Here is a 24,613-nt window from a genome sequence, read left to right on the forward strand (position 1 = left end):
TCACTAATTAGCATCAGCCAAATCAATAAAAAGACGAAATTAATTACACAATGTTGGTTGAGATGCTATTAGTATCGGGTTGAATTTTTGTTAAAATCATCGATCAACTAAGTGTCTGTTTTATGTCAATTAGCGACGGTTCATAACTGACTCAAACTTCACCGACCAACTTAGCATTGGGTTTGGTCGACGCGCTATTTATGAGTACCTATTTATGAATACAATTAAAATTAATTTTAATACCAATTTGATTCAATTAAAACTTACAACATGTATCAAACAAAATAAACTGCCTTTCAAAAACGAAAATGAAACACATAACATGAGTTAGATACAGGCAGAGCTGGGTACACGGGTTGCCCGCCCCGCGTAGGCCCGCATTTAAGCGGTTCTCTATTTTTCGGGCTATAGCTCACACTAGTTCGCGAGCCATCTCGCAGACTTCGGCATCTCTTACCCATTTTTTGCCTTTGTAGTCCGCCCCGCGCTAGCCCAGTCCGCGTAGGCCCGCATTTTAGCGGTCCACTATTTTCCGGGCTAAAGCTCGCACTAGTCCGCGGTCTTGCGTCCCGGCCCACAGACTTCAACACGCTTACCCAAGTGAATATAATGAGATTTTAAAATATATAAGAATGAGCACTCGAATTTAATATATTGGAGTGCTAAAATAAAATAACTTTAAAATCCTGTATTCTCTAGAAATCGAGAATAAAAATTAAACAAGCTAACAATATAATACAATTACAAAAATCAAAGCAAAGGATACAAGATCGGAGCCTAAGCCAAACACCCCAAGTGCAGGGTCTTACAAAAAAAAACTTGACCAGTGATTAAAATTAGTCACATTTCCTCTTCATATGTCCATTCCGGCTGGTCCAATGACATTTCAGACTATTAAGCTGAATTGCGTTGGGACTTCTGGGCCTTAGCCCACTTATTACTAATGAATTGTGTTTTGGTGACCAAAAGAAAGTTTAGTTGGCCCTCCAATTATAGATAAAAATAAGAGGCGGAAAAAATAATAATATAAGTGATTTTATATGGGACCCGAAAGAAACCGCTCTGCTAAAGTTTACAAAGTTGTTCTCCTTCTACCCCTTGGGGGCTTCTCCCCCATGGGGGATCTTTCTCCTCCATTAGGGGGTTTATTCCTAGTAATCTTAGGTGTTTTCTCACACATATGTGAGTTTTCTACCACATTAGGTGGTTTTCCACCCAAATAAGTGAGTTCTTCCTCTGTTCCCTTGCTTTGCCATCTATCAACCGCCCTCCGTCGTGTATTCATCACCATCCACCCACTATTAGCACTAGATCTGAGACCATTAACACCCATGCCCCTTCTTCCCTCATCGTCAGATCTGCGCCCTCCACCGCCTCCTAGCCATCGGCAGATCTAGGCCAACGCCACTGCATCTGGTCGTCAGCAGCAACCACCTCCTCTGCACCCGCAACGCCATTGGCGACCTCAGTCACCAGTCACCACGCAGAACCATCTGTTTACCACCACCCTCCTATGCAGGTCTCAGTTCAAGCTACAATGATGCCTCCTACAACGACCTTTACTGTGCCACCGTGGCTTCAGGTTCTACAAATGCCTGCTTCCTCTTTTGTTTTCAGACTTCCTGATTGTCTCTGCTAAGACGTTATTGAAGCCATGTTCCAGGGCGTCCCTGTTGTTAGCATTGGTTACAACTCCGGCAGAGCCGATGAGTTATCTATTTGGAGTGTCGTTTAAAGAAGTTGAAAAAAGTTTTAACCGCTCCAGGCTGGATCATGTGTTAATTTTTGGGGTTTTGTGGTTATCTATAACCTTTAGGGTTTTGCTTAATTCATGTTTTAACTAGTTGAACCAGAGTGAGCCTGCTTGCTCTTCATTTTCTTATCTTTGTGCATTGCAAAATCACTTTTTGAGATTTTATTCCACATGATGTAAGTGTCATTTGGCAACCTATTTGGATGTTTAATCTAAACACCTTTGACAAACAAAAAGTGATTATATATGAAACAAAAAATTGATGCAAGATAATCTACGTGGACACAACCTGCTGACTAGACTAGCCACTGGACCGTTGACCGGTCAAAATTGAACAAAATGACTTAATTTGATAAAAAAATTATTTCAGGGATTTTATTTTCAAAGAAAATTTTACCAGGGACCCAATTTTGATTCCGTTTAAAAGCCCATGAACCAACATGATATTTAAACCTAAAAAATATGGAGTAGAGTGTATGTGAATGAATTAAAACTATTATGCGTGCACAACAGCTTCTCACGACACATAAAATGGAAATAAAAATATCTCCAAAATGATAATCAACGAGATTTATTGACAATTTGAACATAAAACTCATATATTAAGAACCAATTACGTTTTGTAGCAGTTACACAACTTTCATATTTCATTCTTGTAACACAAAGTTTTACTTAATATAAATGAAATAATAAAACAAGAAAATACAATTGAATGAAAGAATTGAAATACAATTGGAATGAATTAGCTGCTCTGCTTCAACTAATTAACATTGTGGCATGTCTAATGGTGGTGGGAGCATCTTCTCTTCAGGGTTATTACCATCCTTCACAATGAAAGTCATAGCCATTCCCCAACTGACATGTCGCTCTATATGGCAATGCATGAACCATACACCTGATATACCGAATAAATACTTAGAAAACCACCTCTTGAATGGAAAAATAAAATCAAAATTAAAAGATAATCATCAATAAATATTAATTAACAATTTACAAACCTGGATTTTTAGCTCTGAATCTTATGGTTGTCCAACCGTTTTTTGGTATAGCTACGGTATTCTGATAAGGAGGGTCAACAAGATTATACCCTAATGGATCCTTTTCTTTGTCAAAGTTCCCAAATCCCCATCCAACCACATAGAAACTCGTGCCATGCAGGTGCATAGGATGCTCTATACCTGCAAACAAGTTAGTCGCCTGAAGAACAATCTCCACTGTTGAGTCATACTCAAGCACATTCACCTCTGTAGACACTGATGGAGTATTCAGAAATGCTGGAAGATTACTACCAGTGAAATCATAAGACAAAATTGGCACATTAGGGAAATTTTCCCCAAACACACCACTAATGTTGTTGTAGTAAGCTTGCAAAATGTTGTTGCCTGTTGGCATTTGAAAGCTCACGTTGTTCATGCTAGCTGAGAGACGGTTTCCATTGGGGCCATCACATGTTGAATTACCATTTGGATCACAAGGTAATGTGTTAACTGAGATTGTGAAGAACATGTTTGTTGTTATGTTTAAGGGAACATCAATTGGGTGTTCTTCATCAACTAAACTTTTCAGTTCACTTATGATATTAATAGAGGAGTTGGTGTCTCTTGAATTTGGAAGTGAGGGCCAAGAAGGGGTGCTTGAAGTTGAAATATAATTCCCCTTGTATTGCACTATAGCAGTGGTTGTGGTGTTATCAAAGGGCATAACAGGTTGACTTGAATATGCTTTGGAAGCCATGTAATAGTTATCTAATGGTTGGTTTGCTTCTAGTAACACATCCATTGTTTGTCCAGGAGATATTGTTATGTAATCTACCGTCAATGGCTTTACATAACTACCATCAGTTCCTACCACTGTGAGTTGATGTTTGGAAATTGCAAAGAACAACATTTCTTGAACTACAGCATTAACCATTCGAAGAAGATATGTTTTGCCATAATCAACCCTAAGCTTGAATGTTTCTGCAATTTCAATAACAAAAAGTTATTCAAACATGTTAATGATTATAAGAATCAATAAAGGTTATTAGGATTCATGTTAATTGGTTCTAACTCTAGTTAGCTAAGTTTGAGGACTGTTCTACCATTTATAAGATTGTATTTTGTCATATCTCTAGTCAATGTGAGACCTCTCATAAACACACCTCATACCCATACCTGGACATGTGAAGTGTGAAGTTTGTAGGGCTGAAATTTGCGGATGGTCGGGTGGCGTAATAAACATATATAAGATAGTCTCTGATACCATTTTAAAAATTGGGTAGAACTAATCAATGCAATGAGCTATCATGCATAAACAAGGTCACTACATACCGTTCTTTGAACATGGATATAGATCACCGGGATGACCATTAATTGTGTAAGCATCAGAAACTACAGGAGCTCCTCCAGATTTCTGAAAATCTTTATGAACCTCAACAACATCTTTCTTCCACCATTCACCTAATATAATGGGGACCTCTTTGTGGGGTTTTGGAAATGGATAAGTAGTTCCAAGCTTAGGTTGTACCACAATAGCCCCATGAACGGTGGCGCGAGACCAGTCACTGTGAGCATGCCACCATAGCGTGCCTTCTTCTTCAGAAAATATGACCTTCTGATTGAACTTCCCACCGGGTTGAATCGGACATTGTGTCACATATTCAGGGCCATCTGACCATGGATATCTTGGTTGGTTGACTCCATGCCTGAATATAGGGTAGTTATAGAAAAGTTTATACCTAGACATTCGAATTTATATGAAAAAAAAATTACAAACGCTAATAATATATACGGTGGTTGGTTACCAATGGATTGTGATGTTGTAGTTAGCTCGGTTATAGACATGAACAATAATGGTTTCTCCTTTGGTCACATAAAGAGTTGGCCCAGGAAACTGCCCGTTTACGGTCAAGATGTTTTTTGTGCTGCAAAGTTTTGTGTACGAAACTTCTCTCACCTGCGCGCATGCAGTTATATATCAAAGCAAATCAATTTTTTTTTTGGATAAGCCAATTGTATATAAATAAAGTGCACCAGGGGTGCCGTAAAAGTATAATTACACACTCACAAAACATAAACAAAAAAACAGCAAGACTATTTACAGGTGAGAGAACAGAGCAAACATCAGGAGTATGAGCGCCTTCGTCCCAAGGCCTTCAGATGCCCCTTTTAACACTGATATATTACTAAACCACAAAATCCATTATATCATAACCACATATCAATATATAGTAGATAGCTTTTGTTTTGATATATATAACAACCACCATTGATAAATTATAAAGACATGTATATACAAACATCATTGATCATAATATATATTAATTTATAATGTGTTAAAAGCAGATAGCATATATACCTCGAACTTGTGATGCCTCAGTGCCAGACAAGTGAGCAGGAGATTGATGAACAAAAATAGCAAAACTTGGAGGAATAGGATTTTCATACTTGAGCTGTAGATGCGTGATGATTAGTTTGAGTTTGTGTTTGAATGTGAACGTTAGATATTGGATGAGATGGTTATGCTACATGCATATATTAATAGTTAAATGTTAACTTTGACATAGCAGGCTATGATTACGTGCAGGGGGGACCACATGGTCGTGCCATGCATGCAATATCTTTGTTTTATTTGTTAATACCATGTAAAATTTTATGTGGCCCCACCCTAAGTATTATAAAATATTATATATAAATATATATTAAATTCTCAATATTATTTGCTTTTGATCTCACCTAATTCTACTCTTATTTGCAGCCACATAAACACATTTTCACTTAGTCATTAACAATATTATCATATTAATTTAATTTTTTGTTAAGTCCAAAGTAACTATTTAGATATAACTTTTTTAAAAATTTTCTATCTCTTCCACTTTCACATTTATCTTTAAAACATATAAGCATACTCTTTCAATTTACATTTTTATTGCAAATAACTACTTTTCTTAATCTTAGAGGATTACATTTTAACTTAGTCACTCCAGGTCAAAATCTTGCCTCCACCATTGATTACGCTACGTGAGAATGAATGAATATTATTCAATTCAATTTGGTGGCGCCCTTTGCTTTTTCTAACAGCTTTGTTTAATTTTCTTAATTAATTAATTAGCTGCCGAGCTTGTCTTTGTTGTCTTGATTAAATTAATTAAGCCCAATTTTTTATTTGCAGGATAGGTGAAACTCGTGAAATAGTCTTGGTTGACAACTACATTTTCAAACTCATGATATGGATTTAATTATAAGAATCTTGTTTTGTTCCTATCTTATGTTGAGGTAGAAAGATGTAGAATGATGAAAGAGATATGAAAGAGAAAAAGTTTTAAAGAGTGCTTTTTTTGGTACAAAAAGAGTGCTTATCTTAATAAAATAGGAATATATTAATGCAAAATAATGTTTGCTAAATCAACTCTTAGGCGCGCTAACAGCTAGTGGAGTTGAAGATGTATACGTTGGAAGGTTTCTTGGAATTGAATAAGACAAGAAACTCGATGAATAAATTATTAATAAATAACATTTATTTTTAGAAATAGTTGCACATGTGTCATCACATGATTGGTAAACTTGATGAAAAGGATTTAAGGAACTTGATCTAAGTTTTATCCTTTATAGAATACAATTCTTGGAGCTAGTGGAGAGTGTATGATGTGCTTTATTAATTATGTGTAGTCAAATCCAAAATGTCTTAGTGGTTAGTTTTAGGGGTGTTTATCGGGTTAGATCGATCCGATGAAACCGACGAACCGAATCGAACCAAAGCAATTGATTGTTTTTTTTGTTATTCGTTTCAAAACCGATAAAAATTAATGAAGATTGGTTCGGTTCACAATTTGAAAAATTACAAACCGATGAACCGATGAACCGAACTGATGATATATATTTATATATAAAATATTTTAAATATATATATATATATATATATTAAAGAAATGTCTTGACGAAATATTGTTTATGCTATACTTTTTATGTTTGTTAGACTTATTATGTTTTTGTTTTCTATTATTATTTTGTAATGATACTAATTTTGATCACTAATTTAATTATTTCTACATTGTTAAGCACTTAAGTTGTTGATTATGGATTAAGCTATGATTGAGTTGTTGATGTGACATTTTTATGCATTGTTAAGTTGTGAATCATATGTGGTTGCTATTTATTTAAAGTTGTGGAATTGATATTGACAAAAAAATGTTGTGAAACCGATGAACCGAACCGATCCAAACCGTTCATCATCGATTTGGTTCAGTTCGGTTTAGTTTTTTTTTTTCTTTCTAAAAATCGATCAAAACAGAACCATTTAATTGAATCGGTTTTTTTTCCCACCTAAAACCGGTCCAAACCGAACCGTAAAAACCTCATAGGCTTTTTCTGAAGCGGAACATTAAAAGACCGTATGTATAGTTTGGCTTCTTATGTGTAAATTTAAGTCTAAGAGCTCATCACTATATATCATATTACTTGACATACATTTTTTTTAAGGCTTAATTGCACTTTTGGTCCCCCCAACTTTGGCCTTCTTGTGAAAATCGTCCCCAAACTTTAAAATTAGCAAAAAACATCTCTAACGTTTACACCCGATTGCAAAATTGGTTTTCCGTCCAATTCCATCCAAAAACTAACGGAATATTCCTCAAAAAATTAATTAAAAAATTTAGTCTCTGAAACATTCATCATCTTCATATTAAAAACCTAGAAATTCATAATCTTCATCCCATTTTTCCTTCATCTTCATATAAATGAGTAAATCAAAATTAAGCTTTCTCATCCAAAAATATTAACCAAAAAAACAAAAATCTTCTCTCTCATGTAGTCACGCTCCCTCCCTCTTGCACAGAATTGAAACAAATTTCTCCACAAATATCAATATTCTCCAAAACTTGCAAATTGACAAACCAGATCTTGAAAAATAGCCACTTCTCCATCAAAATTCTCTCACTTCTCTACGCAACCAGGTCTGGAAAAACTTCAGAGGCATCACAGACCCAACAGATCTGGAAAAATACCCACTTCTCCAAGTTTTCGTATGCATCACAAGTGAGGGGAAATTTCGTGAATTGATGATTTTACTCAACTTTGAGTCTCTGATTAAGTGAAGGCGAGGGACGAATCTTTATCAATTCCAGATCTAGGGCCCAAATTGAAAAACCACAATTGAATGAGAAAGAATGTTGAATATGGAAACCGTCGATTTCATCAAATCCCAGGAACAAAACTCAATCTTGTGGAATCTGGATAGGAGAAGACCGAGTCTTGGGTTTTCTGTGTTAAAAAGCTTCAAGTTTTAATATTTCTTATTTGATTTAGGTTGAAAAACTTGAAGCTTTTGTTCCTGTGTTTGAAGGAAAAGGGAAATGAGAAGGTAGAAGGAGTGAAGACCGGATCTGCGTTGGGGTTTTGGGGTTCTATGGGTTTTGTTGCTGGTTGGGGTACAGTAGTGGCTCGGTGTGGGTGAGATTGGGGGTGGTGGCTCTGTTGTTGCTTCTTCGTTATTCCTGGGTTGCTTGGTTCTTTGAAGAAGATGAATATTCATCAATTTCTAGGTTTTTTTTTTAATTTTTATCCCAAAATTCGTTAAATATTAGATGGAAGTGGACGGAAAACCAATTTTGCAACCCGGTAAACGTTAGGGACGTCTTTTGCTAATTTTAAAGTTTAGGGACGATTTTCGCAGGATGACCAAAGTTAGGGGACCAAAAATGCAATTAAGCCTTTTTTTAAATTGAGTCAGTTCTATCTTTAATTTTTTAACGGCATGTTTTTAATCATGGGTTTGAGTTCATTTGACACATCACAATTGTAGAATTTGGAAGCGTGGATGCAAAATGCACATGCAATAACAAGAGAATGTGATGAACTTTCTTGGTGTGCGGCTTGGTCCAAAATGCTTAAGAGTGTGTTTGGGTGTAGAATTCTAGAATATAGAGTAATTTAAATGTCCAGGAATATAAATGAATCAATTGAATTTCTTGAATTTTAAAAAAAATTGTTTAGATAAAATGATTTGTTCCCCTACAATGTAAAATTCTTTGTTTCTACTATGTAATTGAATTTTGTTCATTTATTTATTTATTTATTTCTAAAATAATGTTCATTAAAAAAATTATTTTTTATTTCCATTTAAAAAATTTAAGCAATTAAATTTTGTTATATATAAATCAATTAAATTATCATTCATAATAATTTTATCATAGCTAAAAATTCATCTGCGTATTTCTAGCGGGTGGGAGCATCATGGACAAATTGTCCTGACCCCTCCTCTGCGTTTATACAAAACTTTGGGTAGCATCAAATTCCCTGCTACCCCAAAAAACATCTAGACTAGGTAGGTATGTGGATCTGCCCCGACCCTCTCAAATGTCTTAAAATTCAATGTTGATGGTGCATCAAGTTGCAACCCATGAGATAGTGGAATTGGTGGTGTACTGTGCGCAAGTGGGATGATATTGTTATGGGATGCTTTTTCAAAGCAATTGACCACGTTTGGGGGTGAACATGGCCGGGTAGATCCAATGAACCCGCCCAAGCCAATCCGATCAAATAGAAAAAATGCGGGTTGAATCGGGCAATTGGGTAATCGGATGGATTTTACTACAACCCAACCAAGTTCGGATCGGATTTCGGATTCAGTTCAAATCCATCCAACCCAACCAAAAATCCATACATATAATAATAAATTTTTTATAATTTTACTCATACTTGGAGTGCTAGTGTCGAAGTGATGACTTTTGAAACTTTGAGACTTAAGTATTTGTATTTATTTGTCATATTTGAACTTAGAGTATTTGTTCGTAGTTATTTGTTACATGTTTATATATAGTTATTTGGCATGTTGGAGACATCTAAGTTCTAAGTGTCATGCCATGACATTTAGTGTTGTTTTTCACTTTTTAGGTACTATTTATGTTAGATTGTTTCATGTCATTTGGTAATGATGTTTTATGTTTTCATGATATTTGGCTATATGTCATTTATGTGGTATTATTTCATGCTATTTGATATGACTTTTTGTGTCTTTTTCATGTTATTTAGTATTATAAGATATTTAGTATTTTTTATAACCTTTTCTGAATTTATAATAATTTTTGCAAGAATTTTTAATATTTCAGAGATATTATTATTTTAATATAGCGACCCAATCAATCCATCCAACCCAATCCGAACTTCGTCGAGTTGGTTCGGATCGGGTCCGAAGAAGAAATTCGTGAAATCCAACCCAACCCAACCCAAACAATTTTGATCGGTTCGGATTTTATTTTAACCAAAATCAATCCATTTCAACCCATGTGCACCCCTACGCTTGGGTATTCGAGGTAGAAATGTAGGATATAAAATGCGCTTTTGTTTTATAAGCAATTTAATTTTTAGAATATTGTGATTTAAAGTGACTCATTATGGATTGTGGAATGGGTAACAACAATTTTGGGAGACCTTGGAAGATGCTCAATGTATTGAATGCGATTGATTATCTTCGAGAAGATGTAAATTGTTTCGAGGTAAAGCATGCATTAGAGAAATGAATTTTTTTATTGGTTCACTTGAAAAGTAAGGATGTAGTAGGCTAAATGATTTGCGGGTTGTAGGAAGTGTAGGAACTAGGAACTGATTGAGTATTGTAATTGTTGCCTATTTAGGTGGGTTGTTCCCAAACTCTCTATTTCCACTGAATAATTGTTTTGTTGTCTTCGATAAAAAAAAATATAGCTAAAAATTCATTAAAAAAATATTGGGCCTCCGGCAAAATTAGTGGTTTTTATCTATAATGGTTCAATTACCTCTTCCGTCTTTGAATTCTTTGAAATCACTATGGAAAATTCCTGTTTTTTCTTTTCTCAATTAATCCATTTCCTCCGGCGTCCTCTTTTCTTCGGTACATCGATAGCTTTTTTCTGCATTCTCTAATAGTATTAATTTTAATACCAAAATTTAAGAATGAGCACTCCAATTTAATATATTTGGATGCTTAAATAAAATGACTTAAAACTCTGCATTCTCTAGGAACTGAGAAAAAAAATAAACAAGCTTTTTTTTTGGTCAAAAAAAATAAAAAAATAAAAAATAAACAGGCTAAGACGAGAGAAAAATCTGTAGATCAGTCATTGAAGAAGGAAAATTAGGCCGATAAAAAAAAACTGGATCAATGATTAAATTAATCACACATTTCCTATACATATGTTCATTCCCCTCGGCCCAATAACTTCTTGGAACTCTTTTCGGCCTTGGCCCACTTATTACCAATGAATTGGGCTTCGGTGACCTTTTTTTTTGGTTGACCCTCCAATTATAGATAAAAATAAGATAGGGAAAATATAATATAAGTGATTTTATATGAAAAAAGAAATCAGAAAGTAAGTGAAAATATGATAATAAAAACTATGAAAGAGTGCGTATGTGACGAATCAAAACTATTGTGTGCACATAACTGCCTCTCACGAAACATACAATGAAAATAAAATATCTCTGAAATGAAAGTCAACAAGTTTTAATTGACAATTTAAACATAACATTCATACATTAAGAACCAATTACATTTGTAGGCCGCTAAACAACTTTCACATTTCATTTTTGTAACACAAACTTTTGCGTAATATAAAAAGAATTAATAAAGTAAGAAAATACAATGGAATGAAAAAATTTAAATAGTATTGGAATAAATTGACTGCTCTACTGCTTCAATGAATTGACATTGTGGCATGTCTAATGGTGGTGGTAGTATCTTCTCTTCAGGGTTGTTACCATCCTTCACAATGAAAGTCATAGCCATACCCCAACTGGCATGTCGCTCTAAATGGCAATGCATGAACCATACACCTGATGATATTCCAAACAAATACTTAGAAAACCACCACTTTGAATGAAAAAAATCAAAGAAAAGTTATATTAATTCAATCATCAATAAATTTCAACAACATGCAAACCTGGATTTTTAGCTCTGAATCTTATGGCTGTCCAACCGTTTTTGGGTATAGCTACGGTATTCTGATAAGGAGGGTCAACAAGATTATAATTCAATGGATCCTTTTCCTTGTCAAAGTTCCCAAATCCCCATCCAACCACAAAGAAACTGGTGCCATGCATGTGTATAGGATGCTCTGTACCTGTCAACACGTTTAACCCCTGAAGAACAATCTCCACTGTTGAGTCATACTCAAGCACATTCACCTCTGTAGCCACTGATGGAGTATTCAGAAACGCAGGAAGATTACTACCAGTGAAATCAAAAGGAAAAGTTGGCACATCAGGGAAATTTTCCCCAAACACACCACTAATGTTGTTGTAGTAAGCTTGCAAAATGTTGTTGTCAGCTGGCATTTGAAAGCTCACGTTGTTCATGCTAGCTGAGAGACAGTTTCCATTGGGGCCATCACATGTTGAATTACCATTTGAATCACACGGTAATGTGTTAACTGAGACTGTGAAGAACAAGTTTGTTGTTATGTTTAAGGGAACCTCAATTGGGTGTTCTTCATCAGCTAAAGTTTTCAGTTCACTTATGATATTAATAGAGGAGTTGGTGTCCCCTGAATCTGGAAGTGAGGGCAAAGAAGGGGTGCTTGAAGTTGGAATGTAATTCCCCTTGTATTGTACTATAGCAGTGGTTGTGGTGTTATCAAAGGGAACGCCAAGTGCACTTGAATATGCTTTGGAAGCCATGTAATAGTTATCTAATGGTTGGTTTGCTTCTAGTAACACATCCATTGTTTGCCCAGGAGATATTGTTATGTAATCTACCTTCAATGGCTTTACATAGCTACCATCAGTTCCTACCACTGTGAGTTGGTGTTTGGCAATTGCAAAGAACAACATTTCTTGAACTGCAGCATTGACCATTCTGAGAAGATATGTTTTGCCATAATCAACCCTAAGCTTGAAGGTTTCTGCAAATTTATTATAAAAAATTTATTCAATCATGTTATTAATTATAAGAACCAATAAAGGTTATAAGAATTCATGTTAATTGGTCCGAACTCTAGAAAGCTTAGGTTTATGATTATTCTACCATTTATAAGACTGTATTTTGTCATATCTCTAGTTAATGTGAGACCTCTCAACACATCTCACACCCAGAACTGGACATGTAAAGCGTGAAGTTTGTAGAGCCTGACATTTGCGGATGGTTGGGTGGCCTAATAAACATATATAAGATAGTCTCTGATACCATTTTAAAATTTGGGTAGAACTAATCAATGTAATAAGTTATCATACATATTATTATGTATAAACAAATAAGGTCACTACATACCGTTCTTTGAGCATGGATATAGATCACCCGGTTGACCATTAATTGTGTAAGCATCAGAAACTACAAGATCTCCTCCAGATTTCCGAAAATCTTTATAAACCTCAACAACATCTTTCTTCCACCATTCACCTAATATAATGGGGACCTCTTCGTGGGGTTTTGGAAATGGATAAGTAGTTCCAAGCTTGGGTTGGATCACAATAGCCCCATGAACGGTGGCGTGAGACCCGTCACTGTGAGCATGCCACCATAGTGTGCCTTCTTCTTCAGAAAATATGACCTTTTGACTGAACTTCCCACCAGGTCGAATCGGACATTGCGTGACATATTCAGGGCCATCTGACCATGGATATCTTGGTTGGTTCACTCCATGCCTAAAATTAAGTTAGTCATAAAAAAGTTTATAACTAGACATTAAAATTTGTAAGTAAAAATATTACAAACTCTAATAATATATATATATATATATATATATGTATATATGATGTCATGTTACCAGTGGATAGTGATGTTGTAGTCAGCTCTGTTATAAACATCAACAATAATTGTTTCTTCTTTGGTCACATAAAGAGTTGGCCCAGGAAACTGGCCGTTTACAGTTAAGATGTTTTTTGTGCTGCAAAGTTTTGTGTACGGAGCATCTCTCACCTGCAAGCAGTTTATATATCAAAACGGGTCAATATATAATAAATAGCTTTTGTATATATATATATATATATATATATATATAGGGGATGTATCTTATGAGAAAGGTGATCTTATGTGAGAAAATGAGAATAAATCACGACCGTTAAATCTAATTATGGATGGTCAAGATTAAAACTAATTAATGGTCACATGACCACTTAAAAATGTCATGTGACTTTTTTAAAATGTCACCTGACTTCACCTTTTAATCTTGACCATCCATGATTAGATCCAACGATCATGATTTATTCTTATGTTCTCATATAAGAACATCTTTTTCATAAGATACATCCTCTATATATATATATATATATAAAACAGCATTTATAGAGGCAAGCATATAATATACAAACATCATTGATCATAGTATATATTTATATTGTGTTAAAAGCAGATAACATATATACCACGAACTTGTGATGCCTCAAAGCCGGCAAGTGAGCAGGAGATTGAAGAACAAAAATAGCAAAACTTGGAGGAATAGAACTTTCATGCTTGAGCTAGCTCTTAGTTTTAGTTTGTGTTTGACGTGAATATTGGATATTGGATGAGATGATTATGCTGCATGCATGTATTTATAGTTAAATTAAATGTTAGCTTTGACATGACTATGATTACGCGTGCATGAGAATATTATTCAATTCAATTCGATGGCTTTTGCTTTGTTGTTGTTGTCTTGATTAAATTAAACAAAAATATCGATCACTAATTTTTTATTTACGTACGGGAAAGGTGAAACTCGTGAAGTAGTCTTGGTTGACAACTAACTTTTTTAAACTTTCAAACCTGGTCAAATATGATATGGATTTAATATTAGTTTTTAAGAACGAGGAGTATTCATTTTTTGTCTGCGTCTTTAAGAACGAGGCATGCAATTTCATTTCATGTGTATATATGGTGTTATATATTATATTTTCCTGATGGTTAGTTTAAGTAGTATGATTATGGGATATAAGAGTTGAGTGAGTTAAAGGGTGAAGAGTTCAGGTTCGAACCATGAGGAGTGATTAATTTACTAACAACTAACATTTGCCTATAAAAAATGGTGTTATATACATATAATTATATTAGAATTAGGGAGACATAACTCAACTTAAAAGTTAGCTCAAGAACATACATCTGCAGTGTGGAATTAACATCACCGGGTGACTCAAATATGAGAGGTCTCTACGATAAATGGATATAAGATAAACTTTGATACCATATTAGAAATTGAGAGACATACAACCACATACACAAAAGTTAGCTCAAGAGTTGAGGTTTGCACTACCTTTTATAAGCACTTGTTTGACCACATCTCTAGCCAATGTCACACTTCTAACACAAGATTCAATAAATTTTAAGCTAACTTAGGTACGTAGAACTTGAATTTTAACTTTTAAGTTTTTGAATCATAAGTTTAAAGTGTGCATATCTTAATAATAAAGGAAAATGCTAATGCAAAATAATATGGTTCTATACGTACGTACGTGCATAGTTTGCTAAATCAACTCTTAATTAGGTGCGTGCTAAAAGCTGGAAAATAGGTGAAGTTGATTGCTCTTCTGACTTCTCACTTCTAAACAAAATTGAAGATGTATACGTTGGAAGGTTTCTTGGAATTGAATAAAACAATTATATTTAAGTCTAAACTTTGAACAAAGGAAAATTAAAAAAAAAACTTTGAACGAAGGAAGAATTAATGAAGGTAAAATACCCAAATCATATAATTTCAATATTTCATAGTGAGCTTAATTGTATACCACGTTAGTGGGTTATTACTAGTTTATCTGTTTATGGTTACGAAAGTTGATTGAGTTAGGTTTTTTTTTTACTTTTCCGCTGTACTAAAAAAAAAAGTTGATCGAGTTAAATCAGTTATCCGAGCTTTTATAGAATCCAAAATGTCATAAGATATTTTTTTTTGTCAATGGAACAAATTTCCATAAATACTGCTGAAAACGAGTCGGAACTTCAAATACCGTTTGTAACTTGGGTTTCTTATGTGTAAATTTAAGTTTAAGAGCCCATGAGTCATGACTATAAATTGCTTGATATTTAATTGAGTCAATTCTCTTATTTTTTTAATAGGATTTTTTTTTTTAAAAAGCATTTTTTTATCATGTTTCTGAGACCATTTGAGATATCATATTTGTAGAATTTGGAGGTGCAGATGCAAAATGTACATGTAGATAGAGGAAAATGTGATGAGTTTTATTGGAGTGTGGCTTGGTCCAAAATGCCTTAAGATTATGCGTTTGATAGAAAATTCTAGAAGTCCAAAGAAATTTAAATGTTTCAGAATATAAATGAATTAATTGAATTTCTTCAACTTAATTTAAAAAAATTGTTTGGATAAAATGATTGGAATCCCCCTCAATTGTAATTTTATTTATTTATTTTGTATTTGAATTTCCTTCATTTATTTATTTTTTATTTTCTTAAATAATGATCATTTCCATTTAAAAATTTTATACAGTTAAAATTTGTTGATAAATAAATCATTTAAAGTTTTCATTCATAATAATTTTACTATAGCTGGAAATTCATAAAAAATTAATTATTTAAATAATCTATTTAATAATTTTTATAACTATAATACACTGTTTTTTATTAGTTATATACAATAATTAAATATATTATATTTTTTTCAAAAGCAAAATATATAGATGAGGAAAATGTTCAGGAAATAGACGAATTGAAGGAACAAAAAATCAAAATCAAACCTAAGAGAACCCAATAAACGAAGGGTAAATGAGCCCCTGCAAAGCCAAAAAGCCAGCACCCAAAGAACCAAAGCAAACCAAAAGCCCAGAAAACCCAAAATTGAAATAACAACCAAGAACCCAAAGACCTAAATCATTTATCCATATATCACCTACGCGCATTGATCTAGGTCGCAATCTGACAGAGAGCAACGTCATCTGTGCAGTCATACTTCATGCCAAGTCGCTTCCTCATCAAAACAGCACTCTCGCCCTAGTTAGAACGCCATACAACTCCGAAAACTCCTCCGGCAAAAACCATCAGCTCCTTCCCTCTCGAATCAGCATCCACATCCACGTCTGTGCCCATTGCTACAACAAATCCACTAGAGCTCACAACAAGGCCCTTTTTATTCTTTCCTTTATTCTCAACTTTCTTCGGCCTTCCCCTAGCCCTAGGGGTAAGCACCTGGTCTCGGTTTAAAGCAACACAATGAGCATCATCCTAAAAAAATCAGAAGGCCCCTCCATCAACCCGATAACTTGGGAAACCCCCAAAGCAACATAAGAAGGGTCGACGCTAGAAGAGTTAGCAAGCATAACACCGCATGAAGCAATATTGAGATTCGGCATGAGGAGACCCTGAAGCCCTCGAGACGTTCCTTCCTTCACTATCATTGTCACCAAGGGATAACATTCTCTCATCTTCAGGCTCCAATACATGAGCTAGCCTGGAAACAACAGAGGAGATTTCAGGGAAGAGCACCGAGGAAGGGGACCTAGGAGAAGATAAGCATTCCCTAGAGAGGTCAGAAAACATACATATGTTACGAGCCGCTTGATGCGGTCTTTTTCGTTGGACCACCCCAAGAATAAAGTGTTATTTTAGCGTCAAATAATAGCATTGGTCTTAATACAAACACTAAATTTCACTAGATAGCGTCGGCCAAGTCAATACAATGATGATATTGCTTAGAGTCGGTTGAGATGCTATTAGTATTGGCTTGGAGTGGCGCTAAAATCATCGGTCAACTCAGTGTCCGCTTCACATCAATTAGTGACGAGTCATAACCGACGCAAACTACACCGACCAACTTAGCATCGAGTCTCATCGACGCGCTAAAGTGAACTCAATCCAACCATCTCATAGGTCCACAACTTAAAGTAGGTATGGCTGACACTAGCTTCAATGGTTTCTCCGCCTCAACAACTTTATAAGCCTCCCCCTAAAACCCCATCAAACTTGTCACTAACCCTCAATTCAATTCCTTGCATTGCTGCCACCACCCTTACCTTTCCCCTCTTCTCACACTCACAAACTCTCACCTCCACCTCTCCTCCTGTCGCCCCTTCTTTCTATGTGGCTCCCTCACACTCCCTAACCTTCACCCCTCTCCCGCTGCCGCCCCTTCTCTCTCTCGTCCCTTGTTTGAATGATAAATATAACTAAATTTTTCTCCATTAATACTTTTTCCGTAAAATAGTGAAAAAGGTTTCATTTTAAATTTTAAATTATGAAAATTGGATAATAAATGTAAATTTAATAACTTATTCATTGATAAAAATTGAAAATTTAGAAGAAAAAAAAAATCCTCCATTTCAAGGTATCCAAGAGCTTCACCATTTCAAAAATTTATCCTCCATTCACTTTCCAGCAATAGATTTGATTTTGGAACGCCATGCATGCCTTTCATGGCTGCCGCAAGAGAAGAGGCTGATCAAGTTATCTTCGGTTCTCTGCTCTCGGCAGAGCAAGAGTATGAGAAATTCTCAGTTTGCAGGTTTCATTTCAATTTGACTTCTATTAAGACTTAGTTGCTAACTCAAAATGTTGAATTGATTGTTCTTCTCCTTGGAAGTTACTTGGAATGAAACGTTAACATTAATTGAGGTTTGAACTTCGAACTTTGATAAATCCTCGAATTAGATAATTTCAATAGTGGGTTGTTGTTAGTTTAAATTTTCTAACTAAAAGTAGATTGAGTGAAAAATCAGTGATCTGAGCTTTTCCAGAATGCATGCAATTCTTGGAACAATTTCTGACCTATCAAAGTGACCTTCCTTTGAAAAAAGGGCTATGATCTAATTAGGGGAGTTGGGTTTGGCACCCCACCTATGGGGCTTGGCACCCCACTTTATCAAATACGGAATTTAAAGTTCCGTATTCTCCATATTGAATACGGAACTTAAAATTCCGTACTGTATTTAAGCATGCGTGTCACATTTTCAACCACTCATTATATACTAAAACAGATACGGAATTTTATTTTCCGTATTGATACGGAAATTTAAATTCCGTATCTGTTTTAGTGGGGTGCAAAGCCTAAGGGGTGGGGCTCCAAACCCAACTCCCTCTAATTAGCTAGACTGCTGCATTCGCATTCAATCTCAGTGTCCAATCACTGAGGGCAAGTAATGGTAGCAGTTGTGGGAAGTGATATCATTAGCATTATAATTAAGAACAAAGCAATAGCTTTGGCTTCATAACAGAAAATAAGTCAGTTTTTAGAAACCACTATATGTAAGCACAATATCCATCTGATGAGAATATTTGATTTCTGTCTAAGTATTAATTAATGGTTTACACATTTGGAATAACCATGGACACAAGTTTCCCTTGTCAATTGCTTCTAAATAGACCACCTCTGTTGTTGTGTTCACATACGGTAATGTTAGACTTTGGTTTCTCTACTTTCTGCAGTTTTTAGATTTTGTATTCTGTTCTTGGGTATATAAAGTGTACTTTACTTAATTTGATTTACTTTCAGATAAATATATTATTTTTTTGGCTAATTAAATAACAGTTTACATGTACTACTTTATTTAGTTTGTTTTTGAAAAATTATTATATTTTTCAGCTTCTTGAGAGATAACTTTATATTTGAAAGAAAAAACCTAAGTTTTGCCAGAAAGAATTATCAAGTAAAAAGGTGTTAGCTGAGGGCAACAAGTTTTGATAATTTCCCACAAATGTGTTCATACACAACTATAATATGTTGAAAAGTCAGAATAAAGATCAAAAGCTAGCTGCTAGGTGGATAGCATAATTTATATATGGATCTTTCAGTGTTCTCTAAGAGGTTCAATTGGTAACAACTTTGCTCAATAAGGCAATCTCAGTTCTACACACTACCTTCAGCTCAGGATTGCTTCAACAATTAGTCCCTCTTAATTTTCTTTGAGCTTTAATACCCTCTACCTCAAATGGTTAGTTAATTTAAACTGTTATCATAAAGATATGACAGTGGAGCCTCACCAAATTTTGAAGATTAATTAACCTAATGCACTTTCACATTTACCTCCACTAATCCTCTTGCTCCTCAGATATAAAACCCCTCATAAAGGCTTTCATAACTCAAACTATACTTCAGCACTTTAGAAGAACTTAATAATATTTTCTTTCATGAAAATGTCGTTTGGCAAGGAAGTGTTCCTCCTAATTCTATGTTGTTTTTCCTTGATCTGTTTTAGTTCCTCAATGCGGAGGCATTACAAATTTGTTGTGAGTCCCATCTCAACCAACCGATTCCACATATATAGTAGCAGCATAAGTGAAACATTATTTGCCAATAGCAACAAGCCAACAACCATTACCATCAGTTCTCCCAAACTTTGTTTTTTGCATAATTCCTCTTGAAATACATGCATATATGTTACATATAGTAGTAGTGTCTTAGGTTGTAGCAGACAAAGATTGTAAATAATAATGATGGCTAATTGATTAATCTTGCAGGTCGAGGAAGCCCTGTATACAAGACTCTGTTCAACAAAAAGCATATTGACAGTGAATGGAGAATTCCCAGGGCCAACTATTAGAGTCCACAAGGGTGATACAGTCTATGTCAATGTTCATAACAAGGGCAAACACAACATCACTTTACACTGGTGCTCAATTTATAATCTTAGGAATTTTGATGACTAGAAATTCACTATATTGTGACCGATTTAGGGACTGATCTTAAAACAATCGGTTGCTAATTTGGTCATTAAACTGTTAGTGACCGATTTTAATGTATTAACAACTGAAAATTTGGTTGCTATTGAGCAGTTTTATTGTAGTTATATAATGAATGAAAATTAACCAAGTTCCTCATTATAACTGAATTAGGCATGGAGTGAAGCAGCCAAGGAATCCATGGACAGATGGTCCTCAATACATCACACAGTGTCCTATTCAACCAGGAGGGAAATTCAGGCAGAAGATTATTTTTTCATCAGAGGAAGGGACCTTGTGGTGGCATGCTCATAGTGATTGGATAAGAGCAACTGTTCATGGGGCTATCATTATCTATCCAAGAAGGCATAGTAACTACCCTTTCCCCCAACCTGATGCAGAGGTGCCCATCATATTTGGTATGAAAATTCTTTAACTTGCTGTTGTCCTGCCTCCTAATAGCATGTTAGGATGAACTTTTTTTTAATACTCAAAATCAATTCTGGCACTAAAAGCTACTCATAGAAGCTTCTCCTCAAAATTGATTCCGAATTTAAAATCAATTGTAGAATGATTTCTAAACATGCTATAAATTTACCAAATAGCGAGAACAATTTGATGGTAAAGGAGAGAAAATGTAATATTGTACTTATTTGTTATCCATATGCAGGAGAGTGGTGGAAGAATGATGTGAACAAGGTCTACAGAGAATCTGTTGAAACTGGAGGAGACCCAAATGTATCTGATGCCATCACTATAAATGGTCAACCAGGGGATCTGTACCCTTGCTCAAAATCAGGTTTGTGTCACAATTTCCCTTCAGAATCTTTCACATATATCAATCATATTGTGATCTACTAATTTGCTTTTAATTTTCAGAAACATTCAAGTTGAATGTAGACCAAGGCAACTTATATCTTCTCCGCATCATCAATGCCGCAATGAACCTTATTCTCTTTTTCTCCGTTTCCAAACACAAACTCACTGTCATCGGTGCCGATGCCGCGTACACCAAACCAATTACAAATGATTATATCTGCATATCTCCAGGACAAACAATGGATGTATTGTTGTATGCCAATCAAGAACCTAATGACTACTACATGGCTGCTAGGGCATATTCAAGTGGATTTAGAGTCCCCTTCACTAACTCCACAGCCACTGCTAGAATTCAATATTCTGAAAATTATTACTACACTCCACCATCAACATCATCATGTCCTCCATTACCTTATCTTCCCAACTACAATGACACACGGGCAGCTTTCAACTTCATTACCAGCATTAGAGGGTTACCTCATGAAAACGCTCATGAAGTCCCCAAAATTATCACCACTCACATAGTGACCACTGTTTCTGTCAACACCTTTCCTTGTCCTAGAGGCAAATCATGCATGGGTCCAAATGGAAATATTTTCGCTGCAAGCATGAACAACATAAGTTTTAAAACCCCTAGCTATGACATACTAGAAGCCTATTACTACCATATCCATGGGGTGTTCAGAAAGGGGTTTCCCAAGTTTCCTCCATTCGTGTTTAACTTCATTGCAGATTCTTTGCCTGTGACGCTGAACACGCCGAAGCGTGGGACTAAAGTTGTTGTTGTGAAGTATGGTGCAACTGTGGAAGTTGTTTTCCAAGGGACAAATTTGCTTTCAGGGCTTGACCATCCTATGCATCTCCATGGATTTAGTTTCCATGTTGTTGGATATGGATTTGGCAATTTCAATAAAAGGAAGAGCCCCATGTATTACAATCTCATTGATCCTCCCCTTCTCAATACAGTGATTGTACCTAAAAATGGCTGGGCTGCCATAAGGTTCGTGGCCGACAACCCAGGTATGTATATATGGTTTGAGTTCTTATAGGCCTACATGCAAAATTGGGGGGGCATACTTCAAACATACCCTTTAGCAGCGGTTTTCAACGCCTGCTAATGTTAATGTTTGTAACGGTTAAAAACCCTTGCTAAATGGTGTGTCCGGAAGTATGTCACTCAATTTTGTATGTACATCAGGACATCAATCATTTCTGACATAGTTTTGATTCATACAGAGTCACTTTCTCTTCCATTTTATTTTTTCAAGTTCGAGAATTTCATGGACTGTACTTTCAATTACAGGAGTGTGGTTCATGCACTGCCATCTTGAACGGCACCTCTCTTGGGGAATGGAGACAGTGTTTATTGTGAAGAATGGAAAATCCTCACATGCAAAGTTACTACCTCCACCACCAGATATGCCTCCATGTTGATCACTATTCTGGACTATATATCCCTTGTATGGTTATAAACCTAAAATAAATTGAAAAGAAGTTACACGATTATTTTATACTTTATGCTTCAAGAAAGAATCAAGTCATGGCATGTATTTTAGGTTGAAAAAAAGTTGTGATTTACAGAATCAAAAGACTCCTTTAGTAATTATTTCTATCTCACTTCTACCAAAAATCTTGTGTAGCGGCTATGATGCTTATCATATATATACTTCACATTTGTTTCACTGTTTTGCATGACCATGTACCTCTGCATTTTTCAATCCTGTGACCTGGACAGGGCCTGTGGCTCATGTTTTGGGTACTTACGTACTTGTTCCACATCCGCTCTAGGCTTAGAGTGTGTTTGGTTAAACTTTAAAAGTGATTAACACACTTTTCTATACACATTTTGTCATCAATGATGGAGATTAAAGGGACTCTTACCTGCCCCATTAGCGAATTTCACATATTCTTGTGGTAGCGGGTACATGATTTGCCGTTTTCTTCTGAAACTAAATAGATTTTGAGTCGGGTGACCACTATGAGTTGTAAAATTCTTCTTACTAAATATTTAACAGAGTTGTATTGACACAGACTCAAATCTGAAACTTCTACTTAAGTTAGAACAACCCATGTCAAGTAATATATGCGCTAGTATGTCATGTTTATAAAATACCAATATTTTTGTAGGACCACTTTCAAAAGAAAAAATTGTAGGTAAATTAATCATTTCTATATATAGTTGTGCAGTGCATGCACCGATAGACTATTAAGATCATGGTTGTCAAAACCGGACCGGACCGGTCGGTCGGACCGGACCGGTCGGTCCGACCGGAACAACCGGGAACTGGAGTGCTGAGCGGTCCAAAACGTCTGAAAAACCGGATGGCAATAAAACCGGCCAGGAACCGTAAAAACCGGTAAAAACCGGTGGTTCACCGGTTTAGACCGGTTCCTTCTCTGCATCCACAAAACACCACAGAAGTTGAAGAGGTTGATTCAGATCCTCGTCCTGAGGTGTGATCCTCCAGTAGCTGGCACCTAGATCTGTTGGGATTTCGCAACATTACACCACCTACTTCTTCTATGCAGTTCGCAACTTTTTATTTTGGAAAGCATTCTTTTTCCTCTACTGCAGCACTTAACAAAACAACCATGTTTTTTTACCTCGATGAGAAGATGATAAAAGGTTGCATAAATCATGAATGTTGATATGCGGCTGTGTAGTCACTGGGATGAGTGAATACTAGGGTTTGTTTTCTAATTTCTAAATAATAACTCTACCTGGGCTTTTTTTGCTTCAAACATCGTAGTGGGCTGGTTTGTGTCATTAAGTTATATTATTTTTTATGCAACCTGTAAGTTATATATTCCATTCCACATACTTTTTTTTAAATGACTTGTGTTTGTGCGGCTGGTTAAGTGGTTATAAAACTATATCAATTTCATTTTAAAAATTAATGTACACAATAAAAGACCATGATGCGAGTATATTAGTTATTATATAAAAAAAATATCATGATGTAATGGATAATTTTTTTAATTCAATATTTCCTTCTTATTATATTTTGAAATTAATATTTTTTTACTTCATATATTATGTATTTATTTTAAAATAATATTAATTAATTTTTAGCGGTAATACCGGTTAGACCACGGTTCAAATACGGTTGAACCAATGAACCTTGAACCAGTGCCCTCACCGGTTTGATCACCGGTTCGGTTTTAATAACCTTGATTAAGATTTAAGAGACATGCACACTTGCCATCATCCCATGTGTGCACATTGATCTACATAAGCTCCCGAGTCACGAGAAATACAAACTGACAAACACATATATAATATAGGCTTAATCCAGTTTTTGGTCCCCATCTTTTGTCATAAATATGGCTTTAGTCCCTCGCCGGAGCAAAGGTGGGGCTAGGTCCCCAGTTTTTGGCAAAATAGTTGGCTTTGGTCCCTCCGGCCGGTTGGGTCAACGCCGGAGCTCCGTCGGCTGACGTGGCCGGTGCCACGTCAATTAATGAGGCCAGCTGGATTTTTTTTCCTTTTTTCATTAAATTTAAATAAAATTAAAACTT

General features: G+C 35.4%; 2 protein-coding genes across 2 annotated transcripts; one reads left to right on the forward strand and one right to left on the reverse strand.

Moving 5' to 3' along the window:
- Positions 1–2,323: 2,323 nt before the first annotated feature.
- LOC130719904 (uncharacterized) lies at positions 2,324–17,019 on the reverse strand. The gene is made up of 11 exons (XM_057570499.1): positions 16,894–17,019; positions 16,661–16,810; positions 13,467–13,618; positions 12,971–13,344; positions 11,646–12,605; positions 11,369–11,538; positions 5,090–5,200; positions 4,536–4,687; positions 4,063–4,436; positions 2,752–3,711; positions 2,324–2,648 (listed from the first exon to the last, which is right to left on the reverse strand). The coding sequence occupies exons 1-11, from the start codon at positions 17,017–17,019 to the stop codon at positions 2,518–2,520; spliced, it is 3,660 nt and encodes a 1,219-aa protein (XP_057426482.1). The 3' UTR covers positions 2,324–2,517.
- Positions 17,020–19,706: 2,687 nt separating this feature from the next.
- Positions 19,707–22,719, forward strand: LOC130718606 (laccase-15). Its single transcript, XM_057569224.1, has 6 exons — positions 19,707–19,843; positions 20,075–20,226; positions 20,450–20,694; positions 20,946–21,074; positions 21,155–22,114; positions 22,398–22,719. Exons 1-6 carry the CDS (start codon positions 19,745–19,747, stop codon positions 22,526–22,528), a joined length of 1,716 nt encoding a protein of 571 aa, XP_057425207.1. The 5' UTR covers positions 19,707–19,744; the 3' UTR covers positions 22,529–22,719.
- The last annotated feature ends 1,894 nt before the right edge of the window (positions 22,720–24,613 follow it).

The sequence above is a fragment of the Lotus japonicus genome, chromosome 5, assembly GCF_012489685.1.
Source record: "Lotus japonicus ecotype B-129 chromosome 5, LjGifu_v1.2".
Lineage (NCBI taxonomy): Eukaryota > Viridiplantae > Streptophyta > Magnoliopsida > Fabales > Fabaceae > Lotus > Lotus japonicus.

Excerpts from the sequence above, each read along its gene's own strand:
- LOC130719904 (XM_057570499.1), bottom strand. The coding sequence starts at position 17,019 with ATGATAGTGAAGGAAGGAACGTCTCGAGGGCTTCAGGGTCTCCTCATG. Across the intron at positions 13,345-13,466 it reads TACAACATCACTATCCACTG|GCATGGAGTGAACCAACCAA; the intron begins GTAACATGACAT and ends ACTTAATTTTAG. Across the intron at positions 4,437-4,535 it reads TACAACATCACAATCCATTG|GCATGGAGTCAACCAACCAA; the intron begins GTAACCAACCAC and ends CCCTATATTCAG.
- LOC130718606 (XM_057569224.1), top strand. The coding sequence starts at position 19,745 with ATGAAAATGTCGTTTGGCAAGGAAGTGTTCCTCCTAATTCTATGTTGT. Across the intron at positions 19,844-20,074 it reads GGAGGCATTACAAATTTGTT|GTCGAGGAAGCCCTGTATAC; the intron begins GTGAGTCCCATC and ends TTAATCTTGCAG. Across the intron at positions 20,695-20,945 it reads AGAGGTGCCCATCATATTTG|GAGAGTGGTGGAAGAATGAT; the intron begins GTATGAAAATTC and ends ATCCATATGCAG.